The 16,155-nt window shown below is 40.9% G+C and overlaps 1 protein-coding gene across 1 annotated transcript in view; it reads right to left on the reverse strand.

The window, feature by feature from the left end:
- Positions 1-16,155, reverse strand: part of amfra (autocrine motility factor receptor a) — a 71,757-nt gene that overhangs the window by 5,873 nt on the left and 49,729 nt on the right. Inside the window, exons 7-12 of the mRNA XM_063066685.1 lie at positions 15,141-15,274; positions 14,145-14,255; positions 12,066-12,256; positions 10,747-10,850; positions 8,436-8,570; positions 5,397-5,480 (exon numbers count right to left, since the gene is read on the reverse strand). Coding sequence (XP_062922755.1) covers positions 5,397-5,480; positions 8,436-8,570; positions 10,747-10,850; positions 12,066-12,256; positions 14,145-14,255; positions 15,141-15,274 — 759 coding nt within the window. The remainder of the gene's footprint in view (positions 1-5,396; positions 5,481-8,435; positions 8,571-10,746; positions 10,851-12,065; positions 12,257-14,144; positions 14,256-15,140; positions 15,275-16,155) is intronic.

A 16,155-nucleotide genomic window follows, 5' to 3' on the forward strand; every position in this document is an offset into this window, starting at 1 on the left:
AATGCGTGAGATGATGGGACTTTCGAGAGACTTTGAGACTTTTACCATGCCCATGGTCTGTTCTTATAAAATTACGGTATTGCTTTGCACTGTTGTAACTATATGTTACAATTATGTGGTTTTTATCAGTTTTTAAAGTCGGTTTGTCATGTGTTTCTGTGATATCATTCTGGAAAAACATTGTATCATTTCTTAATGTATGCATTACTTAATGACAATAAAAGAGGACTGCGTGTCCTCATAATCTATAAAAAAAATTCTCAGCTTCAACGTGGGACACATCCTTGCATTTGCCACTAAGTTACCAACACCTGCACTGTTTCGAGACCAGTATATTATTTATTTTGTCTGTTTGCTTTTAAATTCCTTATATTCCAATATACATAACAGCACCATCCAGTAGCCTGCAAGTCTTCTTGGTAACCCAAGTATATTGTTTTTGAGTTTTGGTATCACAGACGTGCATAAATCCCAAACTTACTGGCTGAGCTTTGCCAGCAATGTTACAACTGTGCTCCATTGCTGGAGTGAACATGGTCCACACAGAACCTCTTGCATTTAAAACCTCAGATCCTGCAAGGCTGAGGAATTTCACAGTTTTGATGAACAAAGCATAAAGCAAATTTTTATTGGAAATATTAAAACAGATATGACAATTTGAAAGTATGTTTTAATTGTTTTATTTTTTAATTTTTCAAAAGGCTTTTGACAAGGTCCCAACTTAAAGCACACGGTATTGGGGGTAAGGTATTGATGTGGATAGAGAATTGGTTGGCAGACAGAAAGCAAAGAGTGGGAATAAACGGGACCTTTTCAGAATAGCAGGCAGTGACTAGTGGGGTACCGCAAGGCTCAGTGCTGGGACCCCAGTTGTTTACAATATATATTATTGACTTGGATGAGGGAATTAAATGCAGCATCTCCAAGTTTGCGGATGACACGAAGCTGGGCGGCAGTGTTAGCTGTGAGGAGGATGCTAAGAGGATGCAGGGTGACTTGGATAGGTTAGGTGAGTGGGCAAATTCATGGCAGATGCAATTTAATGTGGATAAATGTGAAGTTATCCACTTTGGTGGTAAAAACAGGAAAACAGATTATTATCTGAATGGTGGCCGATTAGGAAAAGATGAGATGCAACGAGACCTGGGTGTCATTATACATCAGTCATTGAAAGTGGGCATGCAGGTACAGCAGACGGTGAAAAAGGTGAATGGTATGCTGGCATTTATAGCGAGAGGATTCGAGTACAGGAGCAGGGAGGTACTACTGCAGTTGTACATGGCCTTGGTGAGACCACACCTGGAGTATTGTGTGCAGTTTTGGTCCCCTAATCTGAGGAAAGACATCCTTGCCATAGAGAGAGTACAAAGAAGGTTCACCAGATTGATTCCTGGGATGGCAGGACTTTCATATGATGAAAGACTGGATGAACTGGGCTTGTACTCGTTGGAATTTAGAAGATTGAGGGGGGATCTGATTGAAACGTATAAAATCCTGAAGGGATTAGACAGGCTAGATGCAGGAAGATTGTTCCCGATGTTGGGGAAGTCCAGAATGAGGTGTCACAGTTTGAGGATAAAGGGGAAGCCTTTTAGGACTGAGCTTAGGAAAAACTTCTTCACACAGAGAGTGGTAAATCTGTGGAATTCCCTGCCACAGGAAACAGTTGAGGCCAGTTCATTGGCTATATTTAAGAGAGAGTTAGATATGGCCCTTGTGGCTAAAGGGATCAGGGGGTATGGAGGGAAGGCTGGTACAGGGTTCCGAGTTGGATGATCAGCCATGATCATACTGAATGGCGGTGCAGCCTCGAAGGGCCGATGGCCTACTCCTGCACCTATTTTCTATGTTTCTATTAAAAGACAAAGTTGAATAATTTTTACTTTAAGTACTTCTGGACATCAGAATGTGAAGCAATGAAGACACCAAACAGCTTTGGCAGGACAGGGTTTTGCTGATAATATTTTCACAATTACTTGTTCCGGCCCACATCACCAAGTTACTAAATTTGAGGCTCTGGTATTGCTTCAGCTTCTAAGAGAATTCAGGTAAATAAGCCGTTTTGATCTGGCAACGGCAAGTTCAGGAGAATAGGAAACACCAGCAGCAAGTGGTGGCAGCAGGCCACTCAGCAAAGTCTGGGCCATTGTACCTATTGTACTATCCTCAACTATATTCTTACTGAAAGAATTTGTTGAGATTGATGAAATGTTATGAATCCATTCTGAGTATTCAGAAAGGCAACAAAAAATAATGAGTGCATATTAACCCATAATTCAGCGAGCGAGATTCACTACCAGCATTTAGTCTACATAGATATTACAGTTAACTTCTCTGCATCCAGAAAACTAATCTTGCTGCCCAGCACTTTTGGATATTCAGAAACAAACTTTGACAGCTTTGTCAGATAAATAGTTGGTGTTTCTGAAATGCCCAACATTCAAAACTATTTTCAATTAAAAAACAATTAAGTTTAACTTTGACAATGTACAAATCTCCAAAATAATTGGGATCACAGACTTACTCCAGGTAAAACTTTCTCTGGGTTCCCGTATAGGGAGAAGTCCAAGTGAATTGGTACATTATCATGAAGAATTTACTGGCAACAACAGCTGGGAAAATGAGGCGCAAAATGAACTGGATCTTCCATGGTATCTAGCGTCCAAATTCAAAAGTCACAAAGTCATGTGCATAAATGTATGTTTCAGAAAATAAGCAAAGGCAGTGACAGAGACAGATTTCACAGAAATGGAAACAGGTAGAGTTTGCCATATCAACGATTAGAAAACATAGAAAAACTACAGCACAGAAACAGGCTTTTTGGCCCTTCTTGGCTCTGCCGAACCATTTTCTGCCTAGTCCCACTGACCTGCACACGGACCATATCCCTCCATACACCTCCCATCCATGTATCTGTCCAATTTATTCTTAAATGTTAAAAAAGAACCCGCATTTACCATCTCGTCTGGCAGCTCATTCCAAACTCCCACCACTCTCTGTGTGAAGAAGCCCCCCTAATGTTCCCTTTAAACTTTTCCCCACTCACCCTTAACCCATGTCCTCTGGTTTTTTTCTCCCCTTGCCTCAGTGGAAAAAATCTGCTTGCATTCACTCTATCTATACCCATAATTTTATATACCTCTATCAAATCTCCCCTCATTCTGTGATTAGTGGTTTGAAGTTCATCTTGGTCACACACAACAAGCGTATAAGCAGCCTGACTTAATTACTAGAGAAATATGGGGACTGAGAAATAGAAGTTTACAGTGGGGCCCAAAAAAGTTTTTTTTCCAAATATTTGGTTTGGGAAAATTTTGCACATACAGTATTAAATGTCACAATTCCTAAATGATGATTTTAAAATCTTGGAAGGGAGACACAAATATAAAAAAAATTGCGCCTTTTTTTTAGTCACCAATGTGAAAAATGCTACAACCGTTTTGTGTATTGCAATTACCACACAAAAAAATACGAAAATAACCAGATTACTGGTGTCCCCCGCTTTTCGAACGTTCACTTTACAAAACCTCACTGTTACAAAAGACCTACACTAGTACCCTGTTTTCGCCAACAGAAGGTGTTTTCACTGTTACGAAAAAAGCAGTGTGCGAAAAAAATCAGCGCGCGCCCCGAGCAGCCGCTCTCCCCCGGATTCAGAACGGCATTCTCGGCGGCACTGCTTAAACACGTGCCTGTGAGCAGCCGTTAGCAAGATGAGTTCTATGGTATCAGAAAAGCCTGAAAGAGCTCGTAAGGGTGTTACACAGCATAAAACTAGACATAATTAAGCGTTTTGATTGTGGTGAACGAAGTAAGGACTAAGAGAGTTTGGCTTGAGGAAGCTGACAAAGATGATGTTGAAGAGGTTTTAGCATCCCATGACCAAGAACTGATAGATGAAGAGCTGATGCAATTGGAAGAGGAAAGGATAACAATGGAAACTGAATGAGTACTGATAAAGTACGACTTTAATTATGAAGGGGTATGTCGGTTTGGGGGATACTTGCAGGATGGTTTGAGTGCTTATAAAGAACTGTATGATAGAAAAATGCGCGAGGCTCAGCAGTCAAGCAAGCCTTCCACATCAGACACAGCAGACGACGAACCTCGACCTTGAGGTGGGCAGTCATAGGAGAAGATGAGCTGCCTGCTCTAATGGAAACAGACGACGAGTTGACATCCCAGCGTCCCACCACCCCAAAACCCAGGCCGCGGACAGATACCGATTCGCGGAGAATGCAGCAGTAGCCAGGAGGCACACAGCACATCTTTAAGAAAAAAGCCGAAATAAACATGCTAATCAGGTGCCGCCCAACACGTAATTGTTGACCCAGCTCAGAGGCGATGCAATCGGCACTGATCTGGGCCGACAATTACGTGCTAATTAATTAGCATGTTTATTTTGGCTTTTTTCTTAAAAGATGTTCTGGATGCCTCCCGGCTACCGTTGTGTTCTTCGCAGATCGGTATCGGTCGCTGCCTGGAGGGTGGGGGCCACTGCACCACCCCAACCTCTGACTCAGCCTGACACACCACCATCAGTGTGCTCCGCGCTTTCCCAATTCTCGTAAGTGATACTACACTGTACATACATTATTTCTACTTTATATCGGCTGTGTATTTTTACATGTTATTTGGTATGATTTGGCAGCTTCATAGCTTAAAGGTTACTGGAGAGCTCTTGCACAGTGCTTTTGCCGATGGTGCTTGCGTGATATTTTCGCTGTGGAGAACAGTTCAGGCAATTATTGTGGAAAAGTATTTCTACTTTATAAGCTGTGTATTGATCATATCATTCCTGCTTTTACTAGATGTTACTGTTATTTTAGGTTTTATATGTTATTTGGCATGATTTGGTAGGTTATTTTTGGGTCTGCGAATGCTCACAAAATTTTCCCATATAAATAAATGGTAATTGCTTCTTTGCTTTACGACATTCCGGCTTACGAACCGTTTCATAGGAACGCTCTACCTTCAGATGGCGGGGGAAACCTGTATCTGACTTTCCGTTGAAAACTGATGACTCACCTGACTTAGACAAAAGTGAACCCTCCTTTAACAATCAAGGCTGTCTGACTGGAATTGCTCGGTTACAAAATTTAGGGTGGAAGTTAACTTTCTGGATGTTTGAAACACCAAGATGAAGGACTAAACTCCACAATGAGACCACTACCTATGGTGAAAAGTTCATTCAAGCAGAACTGAGCAACAGTTTTTTTGCACAAGGAGGATGTATATATTAAATATAAAAAAAAACTCAAGGACAGTAAGGTCCTACTTATCAAGTAAGAGCTTTTTAAATACCTAAACAAGATGCAATTAGTGTAGATTCCACCTGCAGTACAGCAATATTCCACAAGATGGATAATCAAATTATATCATGGAATATGAATTACCTGCTGTTCACTACTTGAATCAGCTGGATTACCATTGTCCTCATCCAAAACTGTACCATTTAATGCTGGTCTACTATCTTGTCGCTGTTGAAGAGAGCAGAGATAGGAATAATAGATATTAGATTTAATTAATCTTAGACACAAGAACGCTTATGGCGCAGGACACCACTTGATCCATCTCTTCCATGCCCGCCCTTTACCATAACAACTCTGCTTCCACCATCATCTCCTCTAATGCCACAAATCTTTCATTGCACATTTATATAGTATGTTAATGCAAATGGCACATTTCACTATGTTTTGATGTACATGTGATAAATAAATCACAAACTAAATACAATGCTTTCTTGAAGACCATATGAAATCTGCTTGACCACAACTGCAGACAACACATTACAGATTTCAACCAGGCTTCAATTATACCGGGACCCAAGAACAGAGTGGTGACCTGCCTCAATGATTATCACCCAGGAGCACTTATATCCACAGTGATGAAGTGCTTTGAGAGGTTGGTGATGAAACACATCAATTCCTGCCTGAAACGAGACCTAAATCCACTCCAATTTCCCTTCTAGAACAACAGGTCCACAGTAGATGCCATCTCATTAGCTCTTCATTCAAGCCTGGAACATCTGGATAGCAAGGATGCATACATCAGAATGCTCTTTATCGACTATAGCTGAGCATTCAATGCCATCATCCTCTCAATAAGCACCGAGACCTTAGCCTCAATACCTCCTTGTGCAATCGGATTCTCAATTTCCTCACTTGCAGATCCCAGTCAGTTTGGATTGGCAACCACATCTCCTGCATGATCTTCAGCACCAAAAGGCTATGTGCTTAGTCCCCTGCTCTACTGGCTTTACACTTGACTGTGTGGCTAAGCACAGCTCCAATACCATATTCAAGTTTGCTGATAACACCACTGTTGAAGGCCGAATCAAAGGTGGTGATGAATCAGCATATAGGAGGGAAATTGAAAATCTTGCTGAGTGGTGTTATAATAACAACCTCTCACTCAATGTTAGCAGGACCAAGGAGAAGGAGAACCCAGGTCCCTGACCCAGTCCTCATTGGAGGATCAGAGGTGGAGAGGGTTAGCAGCTTTAAATTCCTAGGTGTTATTATTTTGGAGGACCTGTCCTGGGTACAGATCACAAGTGCAATTGCAAAGAAAGCATGGCAGTACGTCTACTTCCTTAGGTACAAGGGCCTCAGGACTCGCACCACAGGTTCATAGAAACATAGAAAATAGGTGCAGGAGTAGGCCATTCGGCCCTTCGAGCCTGCACCGCCATTCAGTATGATCATGGCTGATCATCCAACTCAGAACCCTGTCTGTACCTGCCTTCTCTCCATACCTCCTGATCCCTTTAGCCACAAAGGCCATATCTAACTCCCTCTTAAATATAGCCAATGAACTGGCCTCAACTGTTTCCTGTGGAGGGAATTCCACAGATTCACCACTCTCTGTGTGAAGAAGTTTTTCCTAATCTCGGTCCTAAAAGGCTTCCCCTCTATCCTCAACCTGTGAGCCCTCGTTCTGGACTTCCCCAACATCCAGAACAATCTTCCTGCATCTAGCCTGTCCAATCCTTTCAGGATTTTATACGTTTCAATCAGATCCCCCCTCAATCTTCTAAATTCCAACAAGTATAAACCTAGTCAATCCAGTCTTTCATCATATGAAAGTCCTGCCATCCCAGGAATCAATCTGGTGAACCTTCTTTGTACTCCCTCCATGGCAAGAATGTCTTTCCTCAGATTAGGGAACCAAAACTGCACACAGTACTCCAGGTGTGGTCTCACCAAGGCCTTGTACAATGGCAGTATTGGCTCAGGGTGTCTGACCCTCCAAGGGAGGAGTTGTAAAGTTTGATGGCCACAGGCAGGAATGACTTCCTATGACGCTTTGTGTTGCATCTCGGTGGAATGAGTCTGGCTGAATGTACTCCTGTGCCCAACCAGTACAATATGTAGTGGATGGGAGACATTGACGAAGATGGCATGCAACTTGGACAGCATCCTCTTTTCAGACACCACCGTGAGAGAGTCCAGTTCCATCCCCACAACATCACTGGCCTTACGAACGAGTTTGTTGATTCTGTTGGTGTCTGCTACCCTCAGCCTGCTGCCCCAGCACACAAAAGCAAACATGATAGTACTGGCCACCACAGACTTGTAGAACATCCTCAGCATAGTCCGGCAGATGTTAAAGGACCTCAGTCTCCTCAGGAAATAGAGATGGCTCTGACCCTTCTTGTAGACAGCCTCAGTGTTCTTTGACCAGTCCAGTTGATTGTCAATTCGTATCCGCAGGTATTTGTAATCCTCCACGTCCTCCGCAGTCTCTCCTGCGCAGCCATATCCTTTATATCGTGTTTCAAACAGAACTGTAGACATTACTCCACGTGCAGTCTAATCAGTGTTTTGTAAAGTTGCAGCATAACTTTCCAATTTTTATATTCTATACCTTGATCTATCAAGGCAAGCATGCCATATAATCTCTTCATTACCCCAGTGTTACCACTTAGTGAATTACGGGCTTGAAACCCAAGGTCCCTCTGCTCAATGTTCCTTAGCACCCTGCTATTTACTGTACACATCCTATCCCTATTTGATTTCATAAAATGCATCACCTCACACTTGACATTAAGTTCCTTCTGCTTATGTTCCACCCATCTTTCCATCTGATCGATCGATATAATGCTATACCCTTACACAATGCTCTGTAACACTACCAACCTGTTTCATACCTGTGCCTACATCTAACAAATGTAGGTATGACAATTACAAGCAAATCATTAACTTGTATTGAATCGCCTTTCAACCTTCTTGAATGAAAGCAATCCTAACTTGTCAAATCTCTGTGTAATATTAGTTCCACATCCCAGGAACCTTTCTTGTAAAAAGAAGCCTTCCGAAGGCTTCACATCCTTCCTATAATTTGTCAACTGGAATTGACCACAATATTTGAGTTAAGGTCAAACCAGTGTTCAACACAATTTTCCCTATACTTAAGCAAAAAGGAACATTGACCTGCTGGGGAAAGGGAACTTGAAGTCTCCCTTCAAGTATGTTATCAGTGGTGATTTCCATCGAACGTGTTAGCTGCAGATCCTGGAGAACGAGATGATATGGAACTTGGGGAAACATTTCCTGGATCTGATGAGCCTGTGAGGTACAAGAAAGCAAGATTACACCAAATGCTGTGCAAGTTTGTCTTATTCTACATGAACCTATCATAGGAGGAACAAAAATGTACCGTTCCAAACAAATACATCCATGAATAAAATTTGAACAGTACGAAATTATACTTTGTATTTTTAATTAATCATGCCAATAGGAAAAATGCAAAGCCAGTTTTTAAAGCCAAAAATTAGTAGGCTTCATCTGACTGTTCCAATATAAATAGGATAGGAGATTAGTGTGCAAACTTAAAGCACACGGTATTGGGGGTAAGGTATTGATGTGGATAGAGAATTGGTTGGCAGACAGGAAGCAAAGAGTGGGAATAAACGGGACCTTTTTAGAATGGCAGGCAGTGATAGTGGGGTACCGCAAGGCTCAGTGCTGGGACCCCAGTTGTTTACAATATATATTAATGACTTGAATGAGGGAATTAAATGCAGAATCTCCAAGTTTGCAGATGACACGAAGCTGGGCAGCAGCGCTAGCTGTGAGGAGGATGCTAAGAGGATGCAGGGTGACTTGGATAGGTTAGGTGAGTGGGCAAATTCATGGCAGATGCAATTTAATGTGGATAAATGTGAAGTTATCCACTTTGGTGGCAAAAACAGGAAAACAGATTATTATCTGAATGGTGGCCGATTAGGAAAAGGGGAGGTGAAACGAGACCTGGGTGTCGTTATACACCAGTCATTGAAAGTGGGCATGCAGGTACAGCAGGTGGTGAAAAAGGCGAATGGTATGCTGGCATTTATAGCAAGAGGATTCGAGTACAGGAGCAGGGAGGTACTACTGCAGTTGTACAAGGCCTTGGTGAGACCACACCTGGTGTATTGTGTGCAGTTTTGGTCCCCTAATCTGAGGAAAGACATCCTTGCCATAGAGAGAGTACAAAGGAAGTTCACTAGATTGATTTCTGGGATGGCAGGACTTTCATATGATGAAAGACTGGATGAACTAGGCTTATACTCGTTGGAATTTAGAAGATGGAGGGGGGATCTGATTGAAACGTATAAAATACTAAACGGATTGGACAGGCTAGATGCAGGAAGATTGTTCCCAATGTTGGGGAAGTCCAGAACGAGGGGTCACAGTTTGAGGATAAAGGGGAAGCCTTTTTGGACCGAGATTAGGAAAAACTTCTTCACACAGAGAGTGGTGAATCTGTGGAATTCTCTGCCACAGGAAACAGTTGACGCCAGTTCATTGGCTATAGTTAAGAGGCAGTTAGATATGGCCCTTGTGGCTAAAGGGATCGGGGGTATGGAGGGAAGGCTGGTACAGGGTTCTGAGTTGGATGATCAGCCATGATCATACTGAATGGCGGTGCAGGCTCGAAGGGCCGAATGGCCTACTCCTGCACCTATTTTCTATGTTTCTATGTTTCTATAACCCATATCAATTCATCCCCTATTGATCACTACAAATTAGTACAAAATTGCAAATGTGAATATATAAACTTCACCATTTAGTTGACCAACAATATAATTACAGCAAACATATTCGAGAAATAAACTAAATAATTAAGGATACTTCAGGAGGATCTACAAATATTACATTTCTGTTAGCTTCAAGGAGCAGTTGGAGCTAAATTTCAAATAGAATAAATGGCTGACAGGAAGACACCCCTCTATGTATAGACACTTGCACATTTATATTCAAAATAGACCAATTCAGTAGATAAACAACACACATCAAAGTTGCTGGTGAACACAGCAGGCCAGGCAGCATCTCTAGGAAGAGGTACAGTCGACGTTTCCGGCCGAGACCCTTGATACTTTTCTTTCAATACCATGTATCAATTCAAAACCCAAAAGTTTACATTATATGATGGAGAAAGAGTAGGCAGCAAATGGAAAGACACTTTTCTGACTAAAATGGAGAGCAGAGAAAGGGAGGCCTTGTTTAGGTCTAATTTTTAAGTTGTTATCCCCTAAAATAGAGAGTGGCTAAAGAAAACAACCCTGGGGTACACTCAGGAACACAAATACATTTACGGAAAATCTGCACTTTATGGCTCTGCATTTAAATGATGTTCTTAAATAAAACTGCTTTTTGTTACAAGCCATATTGGCAACTCAGGTTATGTTATTACTGGTTTGCTTAACAGACAAAGACACAGACAAACAGAATGCACCATGGATTCCCCTGCTAAACTCACCATAGCATTGAGTTGAGAATTGTTAGCCTGTGTGATGCCAAGGATATTTGTTGTATGCATCACCTCCACTGAGAAACTAGGCAGCCAGCTAGCAATACGAGATCCTGTAATGATTGAAAATTGTAGCATTGAGCTTAAAGTCATATTTTGAAACAAAGATCAGCAGAAATTGATCAACAAAGTCACTGTGACACAAATATACAGCCGGAAAATATGGTTTGGGGAGGGATTGAAAATGCTTTTGTTACAACTTGCAGTTTATTTTTTGTAAACGCATACATATCTGTGTAAACCATATTTGTGAAGTGTTGAAACCAATCCACATTCAATGGCAGTTTCTAAATCCAATGCTACTGGCAATTACCAACATCTGGTCTGGTCACAGGTTACATTAACCAAATGCGTGCATAATTCTGACATGGGTCTCATTTTAAATGAAGATAGGATGTTCTATAATCTGTCCAAAACTACATACATCAAATTAAAATCAGAATACTCAAATCACATTGTCTTAATCTTTCTGAAAAGACAGAGCTGATGCATCTCAAATCACTCTCTCAGAGAGATGATTCAAATTGGGAAGGATCGAGGAGCGTTATCTGCTCCCACAGCTCTGTAATGATTTACGTTGGTTGACAATTCAGGAAGAGGCACAGCCTATAATATCAAGTTATTTATAATCTGAAAAGTACCTGGCTGTTCCTCTGCATCATTCATAATTTCTACTAATCTTTCAATATTTCCAGATCACTAAGGATTCCCACCACCACCCAAGACGTGCCCTCTTCACATTGTTACCGTCGGGAAGGAGGTACAGAAGCCTGAAGGCACACACTCAGCGATTCAGGAACAGCTTCTTTCCCTCTGCCATCAGATTTCTAAATTGACACTGAACCCATGAACACCACCTCACTATTTCTTTATTTCTGTTCTTTTTGCACTACTTACTTTAACTTAACTATTTAATAGACAAATATATACTTAATGTAACTCAGCTTTTTCTCTACATTTATCATGTATTTCATTGTACTGTTGCTGTAAAGTTAACAAATTTCATGACATATGCCGGTGATATTAAATGTGATTCTTATTGAATCAGTCTTGCCTCTAGCGAAGCAGGTGCTCCCATCAATTACCAATTTCTACAAAAAAGACACACATGACTCCCCTTAAGATTCACTTTTCTTCACAGTTGGCGAATGAAATACTACTTTTATGGGACGTAGCAATTCAGGAGATAAAAACTAATAACTTTTGCAGACATTTTAAAATCTAAATACAAGAGCATAATAAATGATTACAAAACACACACAGATTACCATCAAAATGGAAGAAATGATTGTGATGATTAAGATGTGGCCTGCCATCTACAACTGGCACAGGCCCTATGTTCTCATCCAAGTTGTCTCGTTGGTGAGGTTCGCCAACACGGTCATCTTCAGTGATGTTGAGTGACATTCTGCAGGTAGGACAAGAGGTGTCCTGCTCAAGCCAGGAACGAAGGCATGAACTAGTGATACAGACAGATGCCAAAATCAGTTGTTGCTTCCTATAAAAATATATCCTTTATAAAATTAACCAATGTATTGATCAGTAACCCCAAAATTATTAACAAGCTTCTAATAATTAATAAACATTAATCACTCCAACCAGTAAAATCCAAGCCATTTTCAAATGAGGGCATTTTCAGAGTAACCCAAGGTAGCCACAAGGCACAGAGGTCACTGAACAGTGAAACAGAAGGGTCCTTGGCTTCATCATCATCATCAAGTGCCATGCCCAGTTTGAGCTTTGACTGCCATGGCCCACACACTCCTGTTTCGGGTCAAGTGGATCAATTCATTGGTATTCATTTCCAATTCTCTGGCTGCTGTCTCCATCATCATTTGTCTTTGTCTTCCTCTTGCTTTCTTCCCTTCAATCTTTCCCATAATTACCGTACTCCTCTTTCCTAATCACATGTTCAATGAAGTTACGTTGCCTTTTCATGATCTCATACATTATTTCTCTTTTTGTGTTTGCTCTGTTCATGACATCCTCGTCAGATATTCGTTTTGTCCATGATATTCTTTGCATCCTCCTCAAAACCCACATTTCTGCTGCTACAATTCGTTTCATGTTACTAAATATTGTCCAACATTCTGAGCCATATAACATAACTGAATAAACATAACATTTCAGTACTCTGAGGCGGGTTGTCATGCCTAGTTTAGTATTGGTCAGTATACTCTTCATTCTCGTAAAGGTTTTGCCATCCCTATTCTTCTTTTTATGTCCAAGTCGCACCTGCCATCTGATGTCACCCAGCTTCCTAAGTAGCAAAAGTTCTGTACTTGTTTTATGTCTTCCCCATTTATTCTCAGCCTGCAGATAGGATTCTCTTTCTTTTTGGATATCACCATACATTGTCTTTTTGCAATTAATAGATAGACCCATTTTTGCACTTTCTTCAACAATTGTATCAATTAAGTTTTGTTGTTCTTCCTCCGTACTTGCAATTAACACAGTGTCATCCGCATATCTGAAATTATTGATGTTTTCACTGCCAACTTTGATTCCCAAGATCTCTTATTTTTAGTAATATTGTTTCACTGTACATATTAAATAAATCAGGGGAGAAAACACACCCTTGTCTAACGCCTCTCTTGATTTTCGTAAACTGACTCACTTCTCTATCTATCCTTACAGCGGCAATTTGTTCCCAGTACAGATTTCTGATTAGGCGGAGGTCTTTCGAATCTAGATCTAGAGTTTCCTGTAATATTTCAAATAACTTATTGTGCTTCACTTTATCAAATGCTTTTGTGTAGTCGATAAAACAAATAAACAAATCTTTTTGCACTTGAATAGCTCATTCTGATAGTATCCTTAACATCAATATTGCGTTTCTTGTACCTTTGTCTTTCACAAAACCACATTGTTCTTTGCCTATTTCAGCTTGTCCCTTGGCTTCATTCCACCAAATAACATTAATCCCAGTTTCAGTCAGTTCACTGCTACTCTAATTCCGTAAACACAGGATCCATTTAAAAAGCCACCCAGGAAACTAATAGGTTTTAAACTGCAGCAATTAATACAATGAAGAGATGGGATACTTGACAGCTGAACACACAGACATGTTTCAAAATATAATGCTGGCTAAACGCCACGAAGAAAGGAAGTAAAGCTTCTCCTCATAAGTAAACACATATCATCTTTTGAGCCATATTATGTTATGGTTTCTGTAGCTGTAATGTACAAGCAAATCAAACAACTTTGTAATTTTTGTGAAATATGAGGGCTCAAGAAAAAAATACTGAGAATATGAAAATGAAGTGCTTCTCAAGAGAACTTTTTGCATTTCTGTTGTGATTAAAACATCATCCAGTATAATCTATGATAAATATTCTTTCACATACTTGTGGAAGAGATGTCCACAGGGGAGCTTGCGGGCAGACTGCATAGAGTCCCAGCAAATGGCACAATCATCATCATTGGAAGCCAGTTCCTCAGGAGTGGCAGCTGCAAATCTGTTAATTAAAGATTCATGCACTTAATATTATAAATCACATTTAAATATTGTTGCTACTGCATGTCACTCACTATATTTGTTAAATTTGGAAAAGTTCAAATTCGCCAAATTACTCTTTTTTTAAAAAAACAAACAAGTCAGAGCAACATTAAGGACACTCAGTGCTACTCTAGCCTCAGAACAGTTCATCAAGAATAATATTGCTCAATAAGTTGATCTAACGGTCTGTTACCCAGGTCCACTAGAGAGTTTACTCAGACCAACTGAAAATAATTTTCTGGATTGCCTTGGAAATATATGAAGAGTGCTTTCCAGTCTTTGAGAAGATGTGTTATTAAAGATTAAAGTCTGTTACAAGCCTTGTGGCCCATCATAAGCTGGTGCTTATGCCAAATTCTGTGGTGTTAGCGACTGAGAGTACGAGACTCCACCCCCCCACCCCCACTCCTGGATAGGACGCCAGTCTATCGGAAGGTTAACCCCCAGCATTTTTTGTCAGTACCCATTCTCAGCTGGGTGGACTGGAGCATTGTGTGGTTAAGTGCCTTGCTCAAGGACACACACGCTGCCCAGGCCGAGACTCGAACGAACGACCTTCAGTCCCTAGTCCAATATCCTAACCACTTGGCCACGCGCCACAAAAGATGTGTAATGTAACACCCAAAATGCTGGAGGAACTCAGCAGGTCAGGCAGGGGGTGGTGGCAGAGAGAGAATGGCCTAAGTGAGTTTAAAGGCAGTGTGGAAGTTGGGGATAAAGTTGGCGAAATTGATGAGCTCAGCATAGTTGCATGAAACTTTAAATATGAACCTATTAAATATCATTGTGTTCTTCCTTGCCATTAATGATGTGGCAAGTTCTAATTAAAATGTTAAATATTCACCTTGCTTCCATGTTGCCCACCACACGCAAGTAGTTCTTATGACGCTTCAGCCGACGCTGGACTTCATGGAAAAGATAGCGGAGCTGCATGAATATGACCAGGCTCGCCATTGACAGCCAAATATTTCCAAACAACTACAGACAAGAAAATTAAGTTAATTTACAAATAAGAACACAATAGTGCAAACCTTTCAAAACAAAAAAAATCTTAACAAGGAAAAGATGGGAAAGGACTGCCTGCAATAGCATTACCATTGCAGATCTATCCCAAGCCCAACAAGGTTTATTTTAAAACAGTCAAGTTATATCAAATGCATTCAAAACCACTGATTTATTTGAATACAGAGACTGCAAGCTTTTCATTCTCTGGAGCTTGCTTTGTAATCAGTGAATGAACGATCTTCTACCTAAAGTCTAAGAGCTTGTATAACAATCAAACCTTTTCTCCTTGGAGCAACGGATGTTGAGAGGTGACCAGATAGAGGTGTATAAGATGATGAGATGCATTGATCGTGTGGACAGTCAGAGGCTTCTTCCCAGGGCTCAAATGGCTAGCACGAGAGGGCACAGTTTTAAGGTGCTTGGAAGTAGGTACAGAGGTGATGTCAGGGGCAAGCTGTTTTTTTTTTAAAACGCAGAGAGTGTTGAATGAGTGGAATGGGCTGCCGGTGATGGCAGTAGAGGCGGATACGATAGGGTCTTTTAAGAGACTCCTGGATAGGTGCATGGAGCTGAGAAAAATAGAGGGCTATGGGTAATCCTAGGTAATTTCTAACGTAAGGACATTTTTGGCACAGCTTTGTGGGCCAAAGGGTATGTATTGTGCTGTAGGTTCTCTCTGTTTCTAAACCGATGTTAGTAGTAAACTGGAGTGTCATAATATTGAAGTTAAGCACCTGGTCAGCCATGCATTTTATCTTGCTATCTTTGGTTAATAGAACTTTAATCAATCGTGCTCAGTTTTAGAAATACACAAGTACAGCACAGGACCAGGTCCTTCCAGAAACACACCCTTC

This window comes from Mobula hypostoma, chromosome 14 (genome assembly GCF_963921235.1).
Source record: "Mobula hypostoma chromosome 14, sMobHyp1.1, whole genome shotgun sequence".
NCBI classification, from domain to species: Eukaryota; Metazoa; Chordata; class Chondrichthyes; order Myliobatiformes; family Myliobatidae; genus Mobula; species Mobula hypostoma.